At 41.5% G+C, this 17,427-nt stretch overlaps 1 protein-coding gene across 1 annotated transcript; it reads left to right on the plus strand.

Annotated features, from left to right (window-relative positions):
* Positions 1 to 1,685: 1,685 nt before the first annotated feature.
* On the plus strand, positions 1,686 to 2,303 carry LOC149198067 (uncharacterized). The gene has a single exon (XM_089408913.1). It carries the CDS (start codon positions 1,686 to 1,688, stop codon positions 2,301 to 2,303), a length of 618 nt encoding a protein of 205 aa, XP_089265039.1.
* Positions 2,304 to 17,427: the final 15,124 nt, after the last annotated feature.

A 17,427-nucleotide genomic window follows, 5' to 3' on the forward strand; every position in this document is an offset into this window, starting at 1 on the left:
CATTACATTTCATATTAACAAAAAAAAACATTAGCGCTGCTACGCATTGCCTTTCGTTTTCTCAACGAACAATATTTACATTCACACTGCTGTGTGTGTTTCACCTGCGCGCTGCTATATGTGCTTCCCTTGCATTTCATTACAACAAAAGAAAACATTACAATACCATTACCTATTGCCATACTCCCGACAATAATAAAAAACATTAAAATTAAAACTTCTATCTACATTTACGACCACAGTAAATTTTATTAAATGCTTTACTGATACAAACGGCGGTCAAAACGAGACTTCTACTTCACGTCAGTTCCATGGGCAGGCTTGTACGCAACTTTGGTTTCAATCGACGGTGGACAACCTTGATTTCAATCGAACGGATATTGCTCGCTCAATCCACATGAACTTTATGCTCCGATGAAAACCTCTTATGCAAAACTGCCAGCCACGTGTCAAGCGATGTACATTATCGTTGCCCTCCGGAGGAAAACCACCGCTCGGTGAAAAGCGGTGCGATGGAAGATCGGGTGGTTTTGTGAAATAATTACACGGCAAGTGAAATTACAATTTCAACATTTGTGAGATATATTATTTTTTAAATTTATTTTAAATATATAAATAAATTATCCTAAAATTGTTTAGGATATTCAAATTCCACATTTCATACCCATTCCAATTTAAAATTTTAATAAAATTATAATAAAATTATATCAAATTTTAAATAAAATTAAATACAAAAAATCAATTAAAAATAAAAACATCTATTAATTAAACAGTCTTGCAAGCACCAAACAGTCTTCTCAAGTAGTAGGTAAGGAAGAGTACAGTACTCTTTTCGCCATTTGCGTAGCCAAGAAGCACCAAACTGTCTTTGTCGTAGTAGGTAATGAAGATTACAATCCTTTGAAAATGTTGTTTTTGTTTTTTAATTTTGAAAGAAAATAAAGACGAGTGTATTTGGTTTTTCATTTGGAGTTTTATGAGAATATGATAGTTTAAACCATAAATTATATCTTTAAATAAAGAAATGGATTCAATATTTTGAAAAGAATTATAATTTTCGAAAATTTTAATAAGATTGCTAGTAAAATAAAAAACATTGCAAGAAAAAATCAATCATATCATTAGATATTAGCTAATAATTATAACAAAAGATTAGAAAAACTTAATCATTCGATTCTTCTATTTGTTCGATAAATTTCATAATGGGATTACAGAGAAAAGTACATAATTGAAACTTAAAATTTTAATAAAGTTCAAAGTAAAATTGAGAACATCAAAAAATTATATAAATTAATCATTAGATACAAAATTATAACAAAAGATTAGAAAATCTCAATGATTCGATTTTTCTATTTGTACGATAAATTATATAACATGATTACCGGGAAAATGCGAAAAACTCGTTTACCCTAGGCACTTCGCACTTTCTTTGATAGACTCAGCTTGATAAATCAACGATAAATTCGGTTTCGGTTTCGGTTTGCGTCATGACCAGTCAAGTCCTTGAGATAAGAATGCCCCAGGTCGAGTAACTTCCCTCTTGGCTCGTCGTTACAGTCCTAGCCCCCGGTTTCCACGCGCATTGTCCTGAAATTAACCTTATTTAAATACTGCCAACCACATAGGGGAGATTAAGGTGGAATGAGATAACTCTGAAGAGTTTCAGTTTTTGTGGTACTACAGAAATGGGTATCCCTTCATATCTTAAACGCCTTATAGTAAAGCGTTTGTCGACAATGGTGATACTCAGAAGAAGAATTGCAATGAGGAGATTGCAGCAAATTGCAGTCGAACTGCATGTCAAGTACTTTAGAAGAGCCAAAATCATGAACATAAATTCCATCGCAAGTAATTTGAATGACCACTATGAATTTTCATGCAGCAGCTCTCCTTCAACTAAGTCGTCCATATCTGGCAATGGCGTTAACTCAGGAAGTGGACGAAATAATTCGTATGGTCGTTTTCTTCTGAGAGCACTCCTGCCCTCCTGCACTCGTCTCGATGTGAAAGATGACTTGGATTCCGAATCGGGTAATGATGACATTCCTCACTTCATTGCCTGCGATGAAGATGATGATCATCTTCATACGGATCACCAATTTTCAGTTAATTCTGATTCTAATGAATCGGCCTCTGATCCCTTCACTTCTGTTTCAGCCACCACATGTTCCAACTGTTGTTTGAGCTCAGAAATTGACAGGCAGGCAGAAGAATTTATAGCCACATTTTACAAGCAGCTGCGTCTGGAACGTCAAGATTCTTATGTGAAATGCCAAGAAATGTTGGCCAGAGGATCCAGTTAGTTGAAATGAAAGTAGTTGTTAATTATTTAATATTTATGTATTGTTGTAGTTGTCATTAATGGCAGATTATGGAGGTTACATTGTCAGGTGTTCAACTAAAACAAATTCGCCAGGTGGCAATCTCTAGAGTTTAAATTTAGGAATAGTTGAATACTCATTATGTATGTGTTACTTAAAAGTAGAATTTTTAATATTAGCACCAAAAACTTCATAGAAAACTTTCGAGGGTTTATTTAATCTTATATTCTCAAACAATTGAATTAATTGAAGTTAGAGAGCTGCGGTTTTATTGTATGCTATGGTGTGAGAGCTACGGCTTTATTGTATCTTATTGTGTGATTTCAGTGTGAGTTATTTTTTAATATGTAACTGCTGTAACAGTTTCATTTCCTCCTTTTATCTCTTATAGTATTATTAGAGCCAAAGGAACCCAGCATTCCAGAGTGCCAAAATAGACACACACTAAAAATAACAAAACCATTGTTCGCTTAAAGGTTTTCCTTATAGGTTTTCCCCGCTACCATTATCTATGTACTTTAATCGTCATCCGCAGATTGAAAAATGAGGCAAAGGCTTCTGTCAGAATGATAATCATTGTCTCATGACAGCGAGTTGTCGATGTCAGTCTGTAGAAGTTAATAATTGGCAAGTTTTGCCCAAAAAAAATAGAGTCATGAAAATCACAGTTGAATTTCAACCCTTGTAATGCAATCGACAAGGTGTTGAGTTGAGTCATCAACTCTGATGTGGTATTAGAGCCAGAGTCGCGAGGGCTCGGTGGTGTGAAGGGCAGGTAGAGTCTGTCTTGTTGTTGGCGCTTTTGGAGAGCGTTGTGGTATTACTGGAGCACTAAGTCTCCATAGTTTTGTTTGTGTTTGTGAGCGGGTTCCTAATCGAGAGCTCCTGTGCCTGTGTTGGCCATTAACCCAAGGCGAGGAAGACTTAGTGTGTGTGTCAAATGTTGGAGCGAGTGGAGTTGTAAGTGTGCTTGAGCTTGTTAAAGAGGCGTGACTAAGTGATACTATTTGAGCTACTACATTGAACCCAGCGTAGAGGTGAAGTCGAATCGGCTGCGTGTGGAGGACGTTGTTTGCCATAGATTCACATTACTCCAAACCTGATCTACGTCCCCTTTCGAGGTCTGCTTCTTGGTAGATCGGATCGATGCAACGCAACACAAATTTGGTGGAGGCGCGTGCGTTATATTTCATCTCCGCTTGTACAAAACACAGAGAAATTGAGTGCACACAAGCATCAGGTCCTCAGATCTATAGCGTGTGATGAATTTCACTCTCGAACAGTTAGTTGTGCCTAACTGTGATTCAGCTGAGGGAGAGAGAGCCACCCGATAGTTGCAGACGAGAGTGAGAAAGAGGTGCTCGGGGACGAGTTTTTATTTTATTTTATTCTTTGCACCTGTGATCGAGTATTTGATAGTGAAGAGGAGTCTGCGAACTGGACGTTGAGCATGACCGTGTGTGGAGATGACGGTCGTGAGGCTAAGTTATGGTGTTGAGTGTTATGCTAAGGTTGTCGCCCGATTGCTCGTTGATTATGAGTGAAGAGGCTTTGGTAACCAAGTATTTGCAAGTGTTGTCAGCGTGTGTTTCATTGTGTGATCGATTGCTATTGAGAAGGGCCGTTCCACTGTGATCGATTGCATTGGTGTGGCTGTTGTAGGGCCGATCCGCCGAGTTGGATGGTGCAGCGTGGGCCGTGTTGGAGGTCGATCCATGTTTGAAGCCAAAGCTGTGGCGAAATTGTTAGAAATATTTAAGAAATTTATTTTTCCGACGCTATGACTCTTGCGAATTTACTTTCCCGCAGCTAGCTTCGCGCACGGTACAGCTGATTTCCCGCAGCTACCTTTGCGCACCGTGGAGTTGATTTCGCGCGGCTACCCTTGCGCACTGTGGAGCTGATTTCCGCTGACTACCTTTGCGTTGGGGAGCTATTTCATAGATTTAATTAATAAAGCAAAAATAACAAAGTAGGTTTGGAGCAACACACCGGAGTTCACATGAAAATATAGACTTTTGCTTATTCATTAAGTAAAACAAAGGTTTTACGGTGATTGTTGTTTTCACGCACCTATCAAAATTTGCTACACCATTTTCTCCCCACAATTTTGGTCTCTCTTCTCTCTAACTTCTTACCGTCTAACATGTTACAAAATGACTTTTATTGCGCATTGCCGAGCTATTTCACAGAAAAAATAAAAAAGTAGGTTTGGAGCAACACACTAAAACTTAGTATTGAGTTCTTAAACATGAAAAGGCATTTACATGAGACTGTTGTTTTCACGTACCTACCAAAATTTGCTCCACCATTTTCTCCCCAGAGCCTTGGCCTCTCTTTCGGTCTAGCCTCTTACTCTCTAACATGGTACAAAATGACTTTTATTGCGCACTGGGGAGCTATTTCAAAATGATTTTTATTGCGCACTGCGGAGCTATTTCAGAGACTTCATGAATAATATTCACTCACGGCAAAAATAAAAAAGTAGGTTTGGAACAACACACTAAAACTTAGCATTGAGTTCTTAAACATGAAAATGCATTTACATGAGACTGCTCCTCATTCATCAAGGAAAACAAAGGTTTTACGGTGATTTACACTTACGTGGAATAACACACAGTAAAACACAGTAACTGTTGTTTTCATGCACCCACCAAAATTTGCTCGACCATTTTCTCCGGAGAGACTTGGACTCTCTTTCTCTCTAACCTCTTACTCTTTAACATATTATAAAATGACTTTTACATTCATATTTAAGTCAACACACGATTTTACATTTAATTCATGACAGAGCAAAGTAATTAATATGATGTTGTTGTTGAGTGTAATCAGAATTGCGCAGGTGTTTGTGGAGTGTGGGCAATAGTCGCTCAATGAATGCTTGCCCATATCTATTTACCAAAGTACATTAGATGCTTTAAATTCCTTGTTGCGTTTCAAAATGGTTTGCGCCTGGCTTCAGTGCTTCCATCTTCAAACAGAGACGCAACCTGCAAAAATATGTCTGACAAGTATGGTTGTTGTCAGGCTGTTTATTGCGGTGGTTGGGATTATTATTTCCAACACTCCCCCTTAATCACAATTTCCGCCATTGACAATTTCCAAACAATCTCTGAGATAAACAAAACTTTCACTTGCTAATGGCTTTGTGAAAATATCAGCAAATTGTTCTTGTGACTTACAGTGCTGCAACACAATTTCATCATTGTTAATCAACTCTCTAATAAAATGATATTTAACATCAATATACTTGGTCCTCTTGTGGAAGACAGAATTATTTGACAATGCAATTGCTAAGGTGTTGTTGCAGAAAATAGTTGTCGCTCCCTCTTAGTCATGATAAAGATCCCTCAACATCCTTCTCATCCAAACTGCCTAACACGTTGCTACTGTTGCTGCAACATATTCAGCTTCTGTTGTTGACAGTGACACTATTGGCTGCTTCTTGGTGGCCCATGAAATGGCTCGAGAACCCAAATGAAAAACATATCCCGACGTGTTTTTTCTGTCATCAACACTGCTTGCCCAATCACTGTCAGTGTAACCAACCAGCTTGAAATCACTTGTTATTGTTTTGTCCCATTGACATACCTCAGAATCCTTTTCGTTGCTTGCGAATGTGTCTCCATGAACCTTGACACCAAATTTACTGCATACATTATATCCGGCCTAGTGGCGGTCAAATACATCAAGCTTCCTATCATGCTTTTGTATAATGTTGGATTGACATTTCTGCTGCAATCTTCTTTGCTCAACTTCAACTCTATGACAGTTGGAGTTGGTATGGACTTGTTGTTTTGCATTTTAAACCTCTCCAAAATTTCTGCCACATACTTTGCTTGAGAGATGAAAATGCCATTTTCTGTTTGCTTCACTTCTATGCCCAAAAAATATCTTAACAATCCCAAGTCAGACATTTCAAATTCACTCTTCATGACGTTTTTGAAATCACGATGAAGAAATCATCACTGCCTATAAAAATCAAATCATCTACATATAAGACGACAACAAGAATCTTACCTTCGCTCTCTTTGATGTAGAGAGTAGGCTCACCGTCACATTTGTCGAAACCATTGTCCAACAAGTAAGCATCTATCCTGTTGTACCATGCACGCGGTGCTTGCTTCAACCCATAAAGAGCTTTTCTCAACCGATATACTTTGTCTTCTTGGCCTTCAATCTCATAACTAGGTGGTTGTGTGGCATACACTTCCTCTTTCAACACTCCATTCAAGAACGCTGATTTTACATCCATTTGATACACTCTCCATTTGTGTTGCGCGGCAATCACCAAAACTGTGCGCACTATCTCCATCCGCGCGACTAGCGCGAACGTCTCCGCGTAATCTCTTCCATGTTGCTGCTTGTATCCTTTGACAACTAGCCTTGCTTTGTGCATTTTAATCTTTCCCTCAATGTTGCTTTTGGTCTTATTGACCCACTTCACTCCAATAACATGTTTTCCTTTCGGAAGGCTCACTGACTCCCATGTGTCATTTCTTTCTATTGCTTCTATTTTTTCCTCCATTGCCGCAACCCATTTTTTTCTTTGACTGCATCTTCAAAGTGGATTGGATCATCTACATGAAAAAACAATGCAAATAAAGAATTCAAACCAGCGCTACTATCAACTTCATCTTGTTCATAAATTTCATTTAAATTTCTGAATTTTGGTCTTCTTGTGCTTCTTGAAGATGGGCTTGACATGTCACTTGGAGTTGTGCTTTGCGGTGTGCTTGGAGAATCACTTGCTTGGCTGCACGGAACTATCCTATTATTTGTTGATGGCGTTGATTGCTGCCTTCTTTGTTGCGCTTGAATAGGAGTAGAGGGAGTCATTGTTGAGGAATTACTTGCTGCTGTTAATTCCTCTCTATCCTCATGTGGTATACATGCTTTGACATTGATTGTCTTCTCTAAACTTCCATCCCATGCTTCCTCTTCTATGAACTGAACATCTCTGCTGATTATGACCTTCTTGGTTGATGGATTGTAGAGCTTGTATGCCTCGGATTCATCATTGTATCCAATAAATATACATTTCTCCCCCTTGCTATCTAACTTCTTCCTTAACTCAGCTGGGACATATGCATATGTCACACATCCAAAAACTCTCATGTGAGTGACATTTTTCTTTCTTCCACTCCATGCCTCTTCAGGAACAATGTTCTGGATGCTTTTGGTTAGACATCTATTCAAGATATATGTTGCACAAGCGACAGCTTCAGCCCAATAGTCATTTGGCAAATGCTTTGCCTTCAACATCCTCCTTTCCATCTCCATAATGGTCATATTCTTCCTTTTTGCCATACCATTAGGTTGAGGTGTATACCTTGCTGTAAATTTCTTGTGAATTCCATTCTCCTCGCAAAATCAAAGGAAATCATTTGAGATATATTCACCACCTTTGTCAGTCCTAAGGACTTTGATGTAGTATCCACTTTGCTTTTTAGCAAGAGCCTTGTATTGGCGAAAGCACTCAAACACTTCACTTTCCTGTTTTAGGAGAAAGACCCATGTCTTCCTTGTGTAGTCATCTATGAAGGTCAATACATAGTGACTGCCACCAATTCATGGTGTCTGCATTGGTCCACATAAATCTGAGTGGACAATCTCCAAAGGTATCTTTGCCCTTACTAACTTTCTTGTTGGAAATGTCTCTCTATGTTGCTTGCCCAAGATACATCCTTCACATATGATGTCTGGTTTTTCTATGAGTGGCAAACCCTTCACCATGTCTTTCCTATGCAATAAATTCAAACCTCTAAAGTTGAGATGTCCAAATCTCAAATGCCATAACCAGTTTTCGTCTTTTATCTTTGCTTGAAAGTTTACTTGTGTGACAGTTGTCTCTTTTCTTCCCTCTTCTTGTCAGTTCATTGAGAGTTTTTTCACTTGTTGGGGCCTGACCCAGGTTTAGAAGTGATTTAGCCAAAAAAATCCCGAAAAAACCGGCCCTTTCAGCAACAGTCCACAGAGCATGGATTGAGGTCTCACCCGAGGTAGTATGAGAGGGTGTTGGAACTAGGCTTTCGCACCCTAGGGATGTCTTGATGAAGTCTGGCAAGTTCGTGAACTGATTCTGCATGCTTGCGCTGCTTCGTGGAGCTGTCTAACCTTCACGTAGCTCTTTACAAAGTGTGAAGGGGTACTATCTCAATCTTCTACCCTTAATGTGTTATTATTATAGATCTGACTTAATTTTTTGGGCCCAGTAATCTTATCAATCATTCAACATTCATAACAAGTGCACACAACCATAAACTGTAAAGAGATGCATACGATTATAACAGAAGCGTAAACTCACAGATCTATAAGCAGAGGAACAATATTTTAGAATTAACTTATCTTTTATTAACTTCTGTCCTGTTACAATCCCAACTCTGCCTTGCGCACTCAGCTGCAGGGGTCCGCGCACACAGTTGCGGACTCTACCAGGCCTCTGCGTACATAGCTGCAGAGCCTCTTCCTATTCCTACAACCCAAGACTTGGACTTATAGACTCAAAGCGAATATTGTATTCAAAAATCCATATCACTTAAGATCAAGACTTAACCAAAAACTGCCTTTTACACTTAGAGCCTCGCTCTATTTATACATTCCCATGGTTCGCGGACCATGGGTAGGCCGACACATTCTATATTAAATTACAATATTTTAGGGCAGACAACCCTAGACTCACACGCTCCGCGCCTGCATTTTGCGGGGTCTTTACATTACATTGACCCAAAATTTCGGGCTACGAGCTCCAAAAATCCGCTATGGGGGATCCGCTGCCTAACAGGCCCCCAACACAATCATCGTGACTCGTCCTGAGTCACTTGGCTGGTGCGGCGATCTTCGCACGAAGTTCATCCAACAACCTCTGCGCATCGCTTACGTCCACGACACATTCTTCCACTATCCATTGTACTCGTTGTGTGCATATCTAGTTCTGACTTTGTGTCTTAATTGCCCATTGTTCGTTGCTTGTTGCCTTAAATTGGACACCCTATCATGAATAGTGACACCAATGGTCACTTTCCACCCTATCCGCGCAACAGTGCAGTCCCCTATGCGTGAACGCGATCTGTGTGTCATATTGATCCCACGTGCAACTTCTGGGTTACGTAGCTCCCATACAGACTCTTTTATAGTCCCACACTCTCTTTCAACTACTTGGAGTGCTGAGACTGTGCTTCCTACAGATAGTCAGGTGGTCGCACCCCCAGTGCGAGGCTTCAATTTTCCTGCTAGCTCAGGCCGCAGGAACCCTTCAAATACCCTGGCGTCAGGTTCTTCTTTGTATGGTACGCTCCCTTGTTTAGTAAAATGCGGTCGTAGCCATGGTAGCAGGGTCGCAACTCCTTCTAATGCAGTAGTGGGGCTGACTAGACTTGGTTCCATCATGCTTAGTTTCTCACGGCCCACTTATGTGACCTCGGTTTCCAGTTCATTGATTTCTTCGTTCAATGTCACGCTTTTCTTCCTTAGTCGTGCCTAATCTTCATCGAGTTCGCGAAGTTTCATGCTCCCTCATCGAATGGTTTCCTATAACTGCCTAATTCCTTTCCCAAGTCCTCGCATCCTATCCCAACTGCGGGAGCTGTGGTCTAGGGATTCTTCTTTGTTCTCCTGGTTTCGTCTCTTCTTGTCAGTGTTGGGTTCATTTCCGTGCTTCGATTTTTTCTTATGGTCCTATAAGCCCATCGAACCACTGGTATGCGCAAGTCCCAGTCAGTTCATCCCATCTGGTAAACTCTATTCATGATTTCGCATAGCTTTGCAAAGGCTCCGACGTGGAATTTCTATGGCCTGCATTGCGTTCCCTGCATCAAATTCTGATTTTCGATCCTTCATCTGGGGTATGCTTGCACAACACATGTCTGCACCCATCGAAAAATGCTTCATCCTGGCTACCCATATCGCATTCGATGTTGGGGACTTCCACACTGTAAGCACATCCGTCTTTTACATTCGCGCCAGTTCCCCATAGTCTTCTTATGTGTATGCCCCCATCTTGCGAGTGTCGCATGCAACGCCCATTCTAGCGCACCATACTGCTGCTGTTCTAGTACTGCACTTTCAAATTTCTCTAAGGATTCATCCACTCTTGTTACCCCATCATCTGTTGGCATTTCCCTTGCTTCGGTTGTCACATGCAGCAGCGATCTAATCATCATGTTTCAATTCAGCGTTGTTACTTCGTGCAACTGGGTCTACCAACGTTCTATTTCTTCATTTGAATCTGAAGTATAGGAACTGTCGTGCTCCCATGAGATTCTCCCATCTGCTGTCGTTTTTACCCAATCCTGGTCTTGCGCCGTTATCTAGTAAATGCAATCCAACTCATCATCGCTATCATCGTCGTGCATGGGTTCAGTGTAGCGCTCTCCTTCGGCTGGGTCTAGCAGAATTATTACACATAGAGACTTTTTCTCGAATATCATCTTCCACTTCTTCAGGTTGATGACTCCATTCATATTAGTGGCCCAGTCTATTCCTAGCAATGCGGGATACAGATTGCTATCATCAACAATCTCTATCACCTCAAAGTCCGTCTGTGTGCTCGCGCCTTCGATGTCCATTGTTACCCCTTGCAACCTTCCCATGGGCAAGATCTTTTGTTGGTTCACCATCCATAATTGAATAGGAGACCACTGTAACGCGGGCCTGCCCATGCATTCCCACATCTGCTTTGGTAACACATTCGCGTCCAAACCAAAGTCTAGGATTACTTGATCCATTTCATACTCGCCAATCTGCACTGTCAATCTCATTTCCCTCCCGGTGCGCAATGCATGCTTTCCCAGTTTCCGGACTACGTGCGGTTCACCTGACCTTGTGCACCTAGTGATCAGCTCTTGTAGTCCTTTAACTGCCTTATTATCACACAGTAGCTTCATGCATGTCTCTAAAAAGGTAGTAAGCATAGAAGGATCCATTCCTGGCTCTGGTTGATCCTTACTACCTGAAGTAGAGACCTCCGTGAATCTCTTCTTAGCTTCCATAAACGTCTCCTTTGCGCGTTCCAAGTCAAACTCAGGTTCCTTTGTAGGAGCCTTGCAAACCCATCTTTCTTCCTGAGCACCATGTTCACGTTGGGGTCTTCTTCGCGCGGTTTAGACCTCATCATTTGGATATTATGAGTCGGAGTAGGCTGTAGTACCCCTTTCTTGCACATCTGTGCGATCAATGTAGGAAAATCTACCGCTTAATGATCAAATTGAGCACAGAATGAACAATATAGTCTCGTCGGATTGGTACAGTCGCGAGTGTAGTGTCCTGGTCCTCCACAATTATAACATATTAACTGTCCACGGCCTCTCCCTGGCCCCATTCATCCTCATCCTCGACCTTGCCCTTGAAATCTAGCACGCGCCATCCCCGCGGTTGGGTCAAGGCCTCGCGTTTCCGTCTGCATTCTATTTGTTGGGGTCCAATCCATCATTAACTCGTAGCTGTGACAAGTACACTCATCATGGTCCACCGATCTACAAAAATTGCAAAACAACTGTTGGGGAGTCTGTGTATACTTCTGCAGCAAATGACAGTTGTCTGTCGTGTGCTTTCCTCCCACCTGACAGATCACACACCAGAGCGCGGGTGTCGCACTTGGCCCTGCCTGTGCCTCTGGTCTCAACGGCATTGGTCCCCCTCCTACCAAGTAGTTCGCGAATACTGGACAGTGATCCTTATCGTGGCCCTGGCCTTTACATTTTATGCACCACACTTCTTCGCGCGCCTTCGGCTGGGGTGCCCTATCTTGCTTCAAACTCTGCATTTCCAAGCATAGGTTTTGTAGTTGCATGTGGATTTGTTGGAATCCTAACCTTGGATCCTGTATCGGTTTTTCATGCAACCTCATCGCCATTTCCAATGCTTCAGCCTGGGTCGAAAGCTTTTGTTGTGACAACGCTGTCCTTAGGTGTGGTGACAAAGACGCCACAAACCATGCGCACTGTTGCGCATCCGTTAGCGTCATATTAGCCTCACGGATCATACTCTTCAGTCTCTGATCTAGATCCCAGGGGGTCTCGCTTGGAAGCATCATGATTTCTTTAAATCTAATGATTGACTTTGTCTTTGATTTCAGCCGGCTGAATTCTCTGTTCAGTGCATTCTAGATCTCCGCTATTCCTGCATTTGGGTGATCATTAGAGTACTTGATATACCATGTCAGCGCACGATCCTACAGTGTGCTTACCAATGTGGCCTTCTTAATTTTGTCATCCGTGACCCCTTGTGCTTCCCACACTGCTCTTACCACGAACCAGAACTGGTTCGGATCCTCATTCCCTACTCCTCTGAATATGGGTAGCTTAATTGCGCTCGCCATACTGAACTGCGAGTTGGGTGGAGGTGGGGTGGTTGAAGATGGAGGCGAAGTAGGTGAAGTGGGTGATGGCGTAAGTGGAGGTGATAACTGCGGAATGTGCTGCCTTATCAAACTGACTGCACTTCTCGGGGAAACCCGAGTGCGCTCTTCCTCGCTCGCTCGCGGAGGTGAAATTAAAGGACTATTTCCTAACCCTTCGATCCCTTTGTAGATATTTCTGCTCCGCGTCGTTCCAATCATTAATGTATTCACATAACTCGCTTCTCACATGATAGCATCTTAATCCAGGGATTCAGGGATTTGATGTACCTACCTCGCGGTCTCTTGAGAAAACTTCGTTCTGCTTCGCTATAGCTCACAGTTGTGTCTATCGTGAACTCAATGATAAACCCCCCTATTATCCGGTCGAGCTAATGGTCCATGGCCCACGTGATCTTATCTTCTGATGCCTTTAGTCTGCACACTAATTCCGGAGTCCACACTATCGATTGATCGAGCTTGTACCTTCCCTAGTTGTCGGTTAACCTCGCGATCCAATCATACAACTCTGAAGAGAAGGACGAGAAGATGATCTTGTGGATTTCCGTATATACATAGCGATCCAGCGATCTCTTCTTGGATATCTGCGGAGTTATATTTTCCTGTGTCACAAACTTGTGAAACTTCTGATCCAACCAATCTTCAATTTCCTTCTTCATAGGGTTCTAGTGTTCCGACATCAGACATCCCTTAGGCATATCCCGGTCCTAGCAAAGAAACCATTTGTTGGCTTGTTGGGGCCTGACCCAGGTTTAGAAGTGATTTAGCCAAACAAATCCCAAAAATACCAAACCTTTCAGCAACAGTCCGTGGAGCGTAGACTGAGGTCTCACCTGTGGTAGTATGGGAGGGTGCTCGAACCAGGTTTCCGCACCTTAGGGATGTCCTGATGAAGTCTGGCAAGATCGCGAACTGATCCTGCACGCTTGCGCTTCTCCATGTAGCTGTCTGACCTTCACGTAGCTCTGTACAAAGCGCTGAGGGGTGCTATCTAGATATTCTACCCTTAATGTGTTATTATTATAGTTCTGACTTAATTTTGTGGGCCCAGTAATCTTATTAATCATTCAACATTCATAACAAGTGCGCACAACCATAAACTATAAAGAGATGCATACTATTATAACAGAAGCGTAAATACACAGATATATAAGCAGAGGCACAATATTTCAGAATCAACTTATCTTTTATTAAGTTTTGTCCTGTTACAATCTTAACTCCACCCTGCGCACTCAGCTCCTAGGGTCCGTGCACACAACTGCAGACTCTACTAGGCCTTTGAGCACACAGCTGCAGAGCCTCTTCTAATTCCTACAACACAAGGCTCAGACCTACAGACTTAGAGCGAATATCGCATTCAAAAATCCATATCACTTAAGATCAAGACTTAACCAAAAACAGCCTTCTACACTTAGAGCTTCTCTCTATTTATACATTCCCATGGTCCGTGGACAATGCGTAGGCCGACATTTTCTACATTAAATTACAATATTTTAGGGCAAACAACCCTAAACTCTCGTTCTCTGCGCCTTCATTTTTCGGGGTCTTTACATTACATTGACCGAAAACTTCAGGCTACAAGCCCCAAAAATCCATTATGGGGGGATCCACTAGCCAACAGAGTTCTAATTGTGCACCTTCTTTCTGCAAATCTGATATTATTTTTAGGGGAAACATTCTATTGTTTGTCATCTGAACCTTGCTTGGAGGCCTATCCAAAATTGTGCACACATCATATTTGAAGAAGACATTGTAGCCTTTCTGCATGAGCTGTCCAATGGTCATGAGATTATGTTTGAGACCGAGGACAAAGCAAACATCTGAGATGTATTTCTTCTCCCACTTCTTTGTTAGGATATTAACTCTTCCTTTTCCCATGACAGAGACTTTGCTATCAGTCCCTAATGTCACTTCAGATTTCACACTCTCATCTAGATTAGAAAACATTTCTATGTTTCTTGACATGTGGTTGCTACACCCTGAATCTAGATATCGTATATCACTCTATTTTTCTTGTGCTACATTACAAGCTAAAAACATGCTTTCATGGTTCTAATTTTCTCTTGTGAAATTTACACTTGGTTTGTTACTAATATCATATTGCTTCTTTCTACATTTATTTTCATAATGACCATACTTCTTATAGTAATGACATTGAACTTGAGATTTATTATACCTCTGACCTTGTGTTTGATTTTGGCTTGGGCCTTGACTTGGATTTTGATTGCTGCCTCTTCCATTTGATCTTGAAGGGCTACTTCTTCCACCTCTATGTGGGCTTCTTCCTCTTCCTCTAGCATATGATCTTCCTCTGCCTCGACCTTGACCAAATGATACTTGTGTCTTGAAGGCATGCTCCAATGAGGAGCTTGCTGCTCTATTCAGTCTATGTTCATGTGGAATCAGTGATGCATTAAGCTCATCCAGTGAGAACTGTGAGAGATCCTTTGTCTCTTCTATTGCCACAACAATGGCCTCAAACCTTGCTGGAAAACTTCTCAAAAATTTCTCAACTATTCTTCTTTCCTCAAGTGTCTCACCATGAGACTTGATTTGAGTAACCAACCCACTTACATGTGTAAAAAAAGAGTTTATGTTCTCAGACTCTTTCATACAAAGTGTTTCAAAATCTCTCCTCAACATTTGCAGCTTTGCTATATCTTGACTTTTGCCATGCCTTGGTAGGTTGTCTGGAGGGTGTCCCTTCGTTGCTGCTACAACCCTTGGGAAAATACTTTCATGAACTACTTGGAAAATATAGAATAGGGCTTTTTAATCCTTCTTCTTGTTGTCCCTTAACAAATCTCTTTCTTGTTGAGATAAGGAATTGTATGCTGTTGCATCTGCTGGTTCTTGAAAACCATTCTCCACCAAATCCCAAATGTCTTGAGAAGAAAACAAGGCCTTCATTGTAATAGCCCAATAATCATAATTTTTGCCATTAAACTAAGGTACTTGAGGATTAGTCAAGCTTGTGCTAGATGTTTCCATTTTTGAGTGTAAAAAAAAACTTTCTACCTTCTGGTAAGTATGCTAAAGACAATCTGCCCTCAAAACAATTCTTACTGCTAGTAAAAACACTAACAATATTTAACCTGCTCTGATACCATGTTAGAAATATTTAAGAAATTTAATTTTCACAGAGGGGAAGAGAGATATGACTCTCATGAAGCAACTTTCCCATAGCTAGCTTCGTGCACCGTGGAGTTGATTTCGCGCAGCTACCTTCGCACACCACGGAGCTGATTTCGTGCAGCTACCTTTGCGCACTGCAGAGCTATTTCAGAGACTTAATGAATAATATTCACTCAAGGAAAAAATAACAAAGTAGGTTTGGAGCAACACACTAAAAGTTATTATTGAGTTCTTAAACATGAAGATGCATTTACATGAGATTGTGGTTCATTCACCAAGTACAACAAAGGTTTTATGGTGATTTACACTTACACGAAATAACACACAGTAAAACACAGTAACTATTGTTTTCACGCACCCACCAAAATTTGCTTTACCATTTTCTCCCCAGAGACTTGCTGTTGGGCATGGAATCCCCCCACGGCATGTTTTGGGGCTTAAAGCCCAAGTTTTGGTCAAAGGTCCTGTAAGACTCCGCGAATTGCAGGCGCGAAGCGCGAAGTATAAGTTAAGTCACAGGGTTGTCTGCCCTAAAGTATTGTAATATAATGTAAATTCATTTCTGCCTACCCATGGTCCTTGGACCATGGGATTGTATAAATAGAGCGAGGCTCTAAGTTTTAAAGATATCAAAGGAATAAGAGAGAAGAATACGAATGGTTCGAGCTTAGAGTAGGAGTCTAAGTGTGTTGGGTTGTAGGAGTAGGAAGAGGCTCTACAGCTGAGTGTGTAGAGGCCTAGTAGAGTCCACAGCTGAGTGTGCAGAGGCCTAGTAGAGTCCACAGCTGGGTGCATGGACCCCTCCCACTGAGTGCGCAGGGCGGTGTCGAGTCTGTAATCCAGATTGAAGATTAATAAATAGAAGTTGATTCCTATTTCTGTGTATATGTTGTGCATTGCCTTCTTTACGTTTATACTGTTTTATTTCACGTGCACTGATATGATTGCTGAATATACTGTAATAATCATTAGTCTTACATAAACAAGTTAAGTAATCGGATAATAATAGATTAAATAGCAAGGGACTTGGGTATTATACGGGTGCGCCCTGAGTAGGGCTTCACAGAAGCAGCATCGCAGGTTGCAAAGGGATAGAAAGTGCGCGTAGTGATGGGTTAGATTGCAGAGCTCCAAAAGCTCATCAAAAATCCCCATGGTGTGGAAACATGGTTCTAGCACCCTCCCATACTACTTTGGGCGAGACCTCAGTTCGCACTACACGGACTGTTGCCAAAAGGGTTAGTAGTAACGGGATTTGCTTGGCTAATTCACCTCTGAACCTGGGTCAGGCCCATACAAGCCAACAAATGGTTCCGTTGCCAGGACTGGGATCTGCATAAAGGATGTCTAATGTCGTGCCACTGGAATTCAATAAAGAAAGAAATTGAAGAGTGGTTGGACAAGAAGATTCACGAGTTCGCGGCGCAGGAAAACAGAAATCCACGAGTATATAAGGAACAGTGGTTAGAGTGCTACTTGTATACGGAAATCCATGAAATTTTCTTTGCATCCTTTCCTTTTGAGCTGTATGAGTGGATCGTGAAGTTAGCAGACAACGAGGGGAGGTGTAGGCTTGACAAACTAGTAGTGTGGACTCCGGAATTAGTGCACAGA

The sequence above is a fragment of the Pinus tabuliformis genome, chromosome 2_2 (genome assembly GCF_031772625.1).
Source record: "Pinus tabuliformis cultivar Carrire ecotype Pingquan chromosome 2_2, CPIR1, whole genome shotgun sequence".
Taxonomy (NCBI): Eukaryota; Viridiplantae; Streptophyta; class Pinopsida; order Pinales; family Pinaceae; genus Pinus; species Pinus tabuliformis.

Excerpts from the sequence above, each read along its gene's own strand:
- LOC149198067 (XM_089408913.1), top strand. The coding sequence starts at position 1,686 with ATGGGTATCCCTTCATATCTTAAACGCCTTATAGTAAAGCGTTTGTCG.